Below are 8,767 nucleotides of genomic sequence, written 5' to 3'. Positions count from 1 at the left end.
GAACGAGAGCAAGGTCGTAATGGACAAACCGACTTTTGATGCCATGGTGCCAGCGTTTGTATTTGGACCTGTTTCCAAGTACCCAATGGTTATAGACTCAGCCAAGATGTTGTACACAAACTGGGAAGAAGCTGATCTACCAGAAGCCAATTATGCTGACTCGTTCAGTCAGATCACCGGCGATCAAATCTTTGTATGTTCAACAGATGCAACTGCACGTGCACATTATGAAGCCGGACTGAACGTGTATCTGTACCACTTCGATCACCGTCCATCAACATCGATCTATCGGACCGGGTCCAAATGGACAAAAGCAGCTCATGGAGAAGATATACAATTTGTCTTTGGTGTGCATTTAATATCTCAAATCCGCCCAGGAAAAGATATCGTTGACAAATGGGTCACGACTGATGAAGAGGCTGGTATGTCGTTACAGATAATGAAGTATTTTACAAACTTCGCTAAAACTGGGTATGTTTAGAAGATGTTATTAACATATTGTGTTGACTTCATTTTTATAAAGTGCAAAATATCTCACAAAATTATCGTGTCAATTTCATAGCCACTTTCGTTCTTCGTATTTTGCTCACCATCATTGTTACTTATTTCAAGTTGTTAATTCATTTACATATACAAAGTCCAGTCAGATTCGTTTCTGCTTTTAGTGCACTTGCATAGACTAAGATACGTCGTGCCGTTTCGCCCTCACCGGCCTCCTGTTAGGAGGGGTTCGTCGGTGTGTGAGATCGATTACTGCAATCAATAGTATGGATGATATAGCTCTAGGTATTTTACTCAACTTAGAAGTCATCAGCTCTGCAACATTTGACAGTTGTTCAGTTATTTTCTGGATTTCACTGTAAGGGCTATAAAAACTCTTTTGATTACATCACATTTGCTATAATCTGCTCTGGCTAGATTCCTCTATTTATTTTTAAAAAATCACATTTTGACTCATGCATGTGGTAGAATTAATGATAATGAGAGTTCAACTTCCTATTATAATAGTGTCTGAAAATGAGCCTAAGCACACTTACTTTGTAAAGCAATGTGGTAAACAAACACGGTAACATTCAATATCCACAAATTAAACGTATACTCATACTCAGGGTTAATCGCACGCACGCACGCACGAACGCACGCACGCACGCACACACACACACACACACACACACACACACACACACACACACGCGCGCGCACGCACACACACATACATACATACATACATACATACACACATACATACATACATACATACATACATACATACATACATACATACATACATACATACATACACACATACATACATACATACATACACACACACATACACACACACACACACACACACACACACACACACACACACACACACACACACACACACACACACACCAAGCTTGATCTAAAATTTGCATGACTGAAATTTATGTTCTTCGAATGGTCTACAGCAATCCAAACTTGGATGAAGATGGCACTGCCACTGACATCGAGTGGCCTAAATTCACCGTTCCTGAGCTGCAGTACAAGGAACTATCTCCATCCATGCCAACTAAGAGAGCTTTGAAAGCCAAGGAATGTGCATTCTGGAATCAACTTGTACCTTCGTTATTGAAGCAAAGCGGTGAGTACTTATGAATAAAATGGTACGTATTTGGATATATTATTCAAATGCCAAGTCAGTGTCTCAAATAAATGGAAGTAGACAATTGTAATTAATGGACATGTCTGTTAGAGGGCGCTATAAAACTATTTAAAGAAGTTATGTTAATCCGGCTGCTTATTACCTGTAGCGAAAGTCTACATTGGCTAAGCGCTGTAAGTATACTCAGTGGTCTTTTATCTTTGTCTAAAATCAAAATATGGTTCCTTATCTTACAGATGCAGCTTGTGATGACAAAAGTGAAGCTGTTGGTGAAGCAAACAGTGACAAGGAAGCCAGTCATGATGAAGCAACAACTGAAAAAGAAGCCGGCCATGAAGAATTATAAAAATACATAATTAGCTGTTTGTGTACTTTCCCCCTCCATTATGGTGTCGTCAATGGCCATTATTTTGTAGATTGAAATCTCTTGATGTTTTCTTACAAACACAATATTAGATTAAATAGAAAATTGACAATTATTTCTAAATTCATAATTTTGATAGTTTTTCCAGGGTAAAAGAAGGTCTATAATGTGTATGTACATTAGAACAATATGGAAAAAGTGTTAGAAATGTCGAAATGATGAGTCTGTATAGTTCAGATCTGAGTAGCAGTATTGGTGTCTATATCCTACGATTTGTCATTGCAGGAAAACGGATAAACTGCGGTTTCTGCAAACCGAAAACGCAATTCTGAGAATAGAGGCCTACATATATATTAGATCGTATGATGCGGATGTAACATATCTTTGGAGGTATGATTTCAGACCGTCCACTCAATGTGTGGAGCGCCATCAACGCCTGCACTGTACAGTCTATTTTTTTAGAAATGGTAAATGTAAAGTTATCTAGCTAATTAGACACTCGGTCATACTCTGTACGCTTGAAGATCTTGTTAATTGGTTGGTGGTAATGCAGGTTTTTCCGTTCAAGTCGCATAGTGCTTTACCACCACAAATTTGTATCCAGAATTTGTTGAAAACTCGTAGACGGGAACGAACGACCCTGTCAATCGAAGTTGTACGCATTCTTTTCTCATACTTCTGTTAAATTTAAGTTGAATAAAAGTTGTGATTTATAATATCATGATATTCTGTGTCTTTTTTATTCTTTATATATTATATTAAATAACAAAATCGAAGTCGGTTCAAAGAAGCACTAAGTGTTATGTGTTTCGAGATAGCTTATTTTAAATTTCTTTTTTTTATGACATAATGAGATTTCATATTCACAATTCAGGAACTCCAGAGAAGGTTGATTAAGAGACTAGATTAGTCGTATTAATGGATCACTGTTTATGAAGTGTGAATGTATTTTACCAGGCTAGTCTGGTCCCAGTTGATGACGCGGTTCTCAGTTATCGCCCGTCCATTTTGAAGGCCACAGTTTCAATCCCAGGTTAGTGTTTAAATCATGCGAATTACATGTAGATAGGAATATATAATTGTACGTGTTCTCCAGACCTAAATAAATTGGCTGTCACAGATCATGCCAGCAGAATTAATTGTGTTATAGACTGGGAAGGTGGCAAAGTTGTTGAAAGAGTGGGGACAGGAAGATGCGATGGATAAAGGAGGCCATCAGGATAAGGAAATCCTCAATGATGAAAATAAGGGACGCAGGTCTGTCACGTATGGGACAATTTATTCACCACAGCGCCATCTAGTGGTGAACAGTAATCATCATCAGTTTGTCCTGAGGAAGGCAACACTCACGTTGCTGAAAGACAGACATGAACAAAAGCAACTTGGTTGTGTATCAAAGAACATTACTATATAATTGTTACAATGATAACTTAGCAATTTTGTAACATATTTTCGCGAAATAATGCTCACGACTTATATTGTTGTGGTCTACATGTATTTGGTGTCTGAATGAAAAAGCAGAAGATAGCTAGGTTCTGCAAAGACAAAGGGTGAAAATAAAAAGTGCGTGACGTTTGTTTTGCCTTTTTAATATATCACGGCAGAGAATGACCAAGCTGTTGTAGGCACATACTTCAACAAAAAGTCGTACATATAAATGATTGGAAATACAAAAGAATACATTCATATTTTGTATGGTGGCGCTTGTCTAATTTGCATTGTGGGTATTTAATACCCAACAATATGGCGGAAGAGAGTTTTTGCAAATTGTGTTGATGTGGACAATATAATATCAATTCGTTAAACGGTATTGTAATTCGACATTTTTAGTTTGATAAAATAAGTGAATGCTTCTAGAAACGGGGTAAGAAGCAGACAGCTCAGAAAATCAATAACGTTCAATAACGTTTATTTTACCACTGGCCAAAGGCGTGTGGCACTGGCGGACGATTCATCGATTTGTTTTGGGACACAACCTGAAAAATGGCCACGACACACGGAGCTGCAGCCAGGCTGTTGGACAGTCTACAGACGGACCTACGAGCTTTGTCAAACGAAGCCAAAAGGAAATACCCACCGGTGAAAGAGGTGAGAATTAGTTCATTTCCATTGTTTTTTCATCACAGGTGTACGAAAATGTGTTAATCAGCACACCTGGTGCAGGTACGTGGATCCCATTGTATGTATCGTCAGATACTATATATAGATCCTGACATATTCTAACTGTACAGTGTACCAGCACTTTATTAATTCACAACTGCATTTAAAAGCAGGTGTTCCAAGGTATATCTGTTTCTACATTCTTGCCAGTATACTGTATAATTTTGTCACATTGTCAGAAACCACTCCAGCTAGCAGTGCAGTGGTAATACATTGTGTAACTTACAACTATAAGTATAAGATTACATGTAGTACATTTAAAGAAATTTGCATAAATATGAATAGCTCGTTAAATATTACAGTGTAAGGTATATATTTGAATGTTACATATTGGTTCCTGTCTGCAGTATATGATAGTATTGTTGTATTAATACAGTGCAACACAACCCACCCCTTTGCCATTAAACATTTTATTGGAAATTAAGGCACACAAGTCTTATGATGGTATAGGCTGATATGCTTATAAAGTGTGTTTCACACCATATTGGGTATATTTACACACACACACACACACACACACACACACACACACACACACACACACACACACACACACACACACACACACACACACACACTGCACAATCACATTATAAAATAAAGCAGACCTCTGCTTCAGTAAAATACATTATGGAATGATTTGTATGGCTGAACACTCCATAATGTTAATAGCTTGCATGTTACTGTTAAGCCTTGATAGTGCAATTAGCATGTTCAGTTTAACCTTGTACATACAATATGGGTCAAATACTATAAACAGAAACACACATGACAAACTTTGAAATTACAGAGTTTATTGCTGCCTAGTGAAATACAAAATATACATGTAACAGGCAATAGAGGATGTAGGGCACAACATTAATAATGTACACATGTACTTACTACTACTAGTAGTACTTTATTATGGATCCAAATTAAATTTGGTACTTAAAATAGGGTCACCACTTGTGCAATACTGTAGTTCGCTAATGTTAAAGCAGGAGGAAATCAAAATACCTTGGGGAAAATATGTGTTGTTGATATGGTCAAAGGTCAAACTGAGCATCACCCTTAGGCCTTATTACATGTTCATGATCTGGGAAATTGTTAATCAAACCCAGCCAACTCTCAACAGTGGTTTTGAACCCAGTCCACAGTGGTAAGAGGCACACAAGCTAACTGCTTGGCCACCAGTGTCTACTATTGGGTGAAGAGAATACAAACTGAGATCATAGATGTATTTGGGTGATTCCTGTTTACAATCCTTGTCTTAACCCTAACTCTACCTGCTTACATATTAGGTCTAATCAAAGTAATATTTTGTGTATTTATTAATATTTAAACTTTATTTAAAAGTTTTAAATTCATATAGATAACCTCATTAGCTAAATGCTAGTCTTTCCCAGTGTGAAGATACAAGTCGGGACATGATGACCTGCACTGGAGGAATGTAAATGTAAAACAATTACACAAATGAAGGCAGCAATAAAACTGATAGCGACACAAATCATGCATTTCAAATGTTCTTACTATCTAAGATAATACTAATATCTATGTATACCTAGTAGGCCTGTAGACGGTTACACATTTCTGCCCACCTTTTACATGTATATATTTTTTATTGTATATTTTGTATTAATCTTCAGGATTAAAATGTGATGTAGTGAACTGGGTATGATTTGTGTAATTTGTGTTTACAAAACATTACAAATAATAAACTGTACATGTACTGTGGTTATTTTGTGACCAAAATATTGATATTAATTCTGATGGGATAATTATGAGGGTGAGCTGATCATCAATGATGTTACATGCACATGTACATGTATGTCAATTACATACGTATTAAGTGTATATTTTTTCAGCCATCTGTTTTCAAATGAGGTGTACATACATGTATTTCAAGGCAAATGTGTCAAACAAGGTCATATGCAAATCGCTTTAAATGATTTTCAATTAATATGCACAACTTCATAATGTACAAATGTATATATGTAATTGTATTGGTACTTACTACCCTCAACACAATAATATTAATGACACCTCAACTTCTGTGGGGTTTTTTAAAATTATAAATCTACTTATTTCTTTATCTACAAAGGTAACACAACAACTGAAACTGAAATATGCAGGATACATACAAACAAAGAAGTTTCTGGTTAAATCTGTTTTGGTCAAAATAAACTCAGTTTACAAAGTCAATACATTGTAAGAGGAGACCCCTTTCTGAAATGGATCTCCAGCTTGTCCCCAACTTCTTTGTTTATATACTGCTTGACTTAAAAGCCTTACAAACAATGGTATAACTGTTTTCAACGGCTTCAGTAGTGACTGAAACCATGACGATGCATGCATGTAAATGAATATTGAAATAATAAAGTCATATGCTTTTTTCACTGTAGGCTGCAGAAGCTGGTATACTGAAGATCAAAACATTGATGGCAAAAAACAGAGAGATTATACCAGGTAAAGTACATGTAGATTATTATCAATGATCATGTAAATTTGAATATGTACATGTAATTTTAAAAATTATAGGTAAGTTTTTGTGTATACTTTGTATACATTAATTTTGCATATAACAGTAGTTAAAAACAGGACCTTCGTTACAGCTGCTGCAGCTTTAATTTGACCTTTGACCGTTACTACTAGTGATATACACATGATACATGTAGATGTAGGTATTGAAAACATGTATACACACAAATGGTAGTTCATGTATGGTTCATAACATTAACAAGACAGGTTTAGAATGTACAGTTTATACCTGTAATTTACATTGTACATTGTATATTGCAAATGTAGGCTACTAGGACATTATTCAAACAACATTCTTTGCAACGAAAAGTGTTTTCATTTGTGAAATGTTTTCCAATCAACCTTAGTCTATAAGTTTGCATGCTGTTAAATGCAAACATGTATCACATGTTTTATTGCATTATTTTGTGAAGGTTTTTATTTGCTTGTTTTTAAAGTAAGTACTTGTATGTAGTACAAATGTAAGGTCGCTGTCAATTTTTGGGGGTTTATGTGCTTTTCACATATAAGTGAAAAATTAGTAAGATAGTCACAAATAGACGTGTATAGAAATATGTGTAAGATTATAGCTATTAAATTTTCATTAGGTGGAAACATGACATTGATATGCCATATTTGTTTATATTCCTATTTACAGCACTAGTGGCTTGTAGTGGTGAGATTTTACAACCATTCTTGCTGGGCTGTGATACTAAGAATATCAAAATAGTACAGATATGTCTGGTATCTGTACAGAAACTGATCACTTATCAAGCCCTGTCTGCGGTATGTCTATTTTTTTTTTTATTTAATCAGACTCTTTATATTACCATGGCTTCAAATAGTATCAGTTTGTGCCAGTGTAGGAAAATTAAAAGACTTGTTTTATAATCAGTGAGGCTTACAGAAAGGTTTTTTGTCTGTTTTACTGGTTCCTAGTTTATAGAGTGGAATGAAAATTGAAATGATGAATATTTGTGCATTTTGTCTAAATTTCATGTCAACATTTTCAAAAAGGTGTATCGTTTTACTGGTCTCTACTTTATAGAATGGAGTAAAATGATAAAAATATATGTATGTTTTTTTTTTGTAAATATCATGTTGGAAGTTTCATCCTTGCATAACTCCATATAATGTCACCCCTTATTTATAAAGATTAAAGTGTAGTAAAATGATAGAATCAGTAATTTTTTTTTTAAATGGCTATATTTCCCTAAAAACTTGTATGAGTTCTGAAGATAATTTTCAATTTTTTTTTAGGGTGTATCATTTATAGCTGATGTCATTTTAGATGTGTAGTATATGAAGTGTGTAATTTATTAACGAGTTAACTACTCCAAGTTGTACATTACAAATGTAGAACCATTATAATTGTAATTGCTATACTTGCTATCATCATCATTTGCATTGAAACTGTCTGAATATGAATTGCTAATTGTAGGCTGTGTTTGAACTATTCATTTGAAAGAGTTGAAATATTCTTATGCCCAACATAGAAATATACAACACTTGCGCATGTGTTAAAACTGCACAATTTCACACATAAGACAAACTTGTCAATTTTCCGTTATCAGTATTCAATTGTTTGTAACTACACAACCTTGAATGTATTTAATAATCTGAAAATGATAGGTTATATAATCATTGTCCAACTAATAATAAAGGAACCCTGGCTGATTTGCATTTTGGAGTTGACTACTTTGATATAAAACTACAAATGTACTACTTGCCAACTTTCTGGTTATCAAGACCTGTAAACATATAGCAAGGAGGGTATGATGTGAGAAACGCTAAAATGTTTATATACATTGTTTACTGTGAGTGAATATTGATTGTGTGAACATTGAAGATAACAAGATTGCAAAGTACAATTTAACTGTGGCCAGCAAGGAATGTTTGGTGTAGTAAACTCTGAAAGTTTACTAATGTCATAGTCTAGTGCACTCTTTTAAACATTAAAAAATTCATATAACATACAAATAAAATTGTCTCATCTCAATACCCAACAGATGTAGCTATTGTTTTTTAATGACATACACAGAAGAGTAGTATATATAACACAGAATAATGTACTGCTATTGGTAGCATAAATGATC

The 8,767-nt window shown here is 34.8% G+C and overlaps 2 protein-coding genes across 2 annotated transcripts in view; both read left to right on the top strand.

Annotated features, from left to right (window-relative positions):
* Positions 1-2,662, top strand: part of LOC144438907 (acetylcholinesterase-like) — a 7,351-nt gene extending 4,689 nt beyond the window's left edge. Inside the window, exons 6-8 of the mRNA XM_078128138.1 lie at positions 1-471; positions 1,458-1,630; positions 1,888-2,662. The exon at positions 1-471 is cut by the window's left edge and continues 191 nt beyond it. Coding sequence (XP_077984264.1) covers positions 1-471; positions 1,458-1,630; positions 1,888-1,997 — 754 coding nt within the window. The 3' untranslated portion in view covers positions 1,998-2,662. The remainder of the gene's footprint in view (positions 472-1,457; positions 1,631-1,887) is intronic.
* A 1,115-nt stretch (positions 2,663-3,777) lies between these two features.
* LOC144437673 (protein MON2 homolog) overlaps positions 3,778-8,767 on the top strand; it is a 47,813-nt gene continuing 42,823 nt past the window's right edge. Inside the window, exons 1-3 of the mRNA XM_078126715.1 lie at positions 3,778-4,103; positions 6,557-6,620; positions 7,330-7,457. Of these exons, the coding sequence (XP_077982841.1) occupies positions 3,999-4,103; positions 6,557-6,620; positions 7,330-7,457 (297 nt within the window). The 5' untranslated portion in view covers positions 3,778-3,998. The remainder of the gene's footprint in view (positions 4,104-6,556; positions 6,621-7,329; positions 7,458-8,767) is intronic.

This window comes from Glandiceps talaboti, chromosome 1 (genome assembly GCF_964340395.1).
Source record: "Glandiceps talaboti chromosome 1, keGlaTala1.1, whole genome shotgun sequence".
NCBI classification, from domain to species: Eukaryota; Metazoa; Hemichordata; class Enteropneusta; family Spengelidae; genus Glandiceps; species Glandiceps talaboti.
Note: the sequence above shows the minus strand (reverse complement) of the source record. Positions and strands in the feature narration are given on the sequence as shown.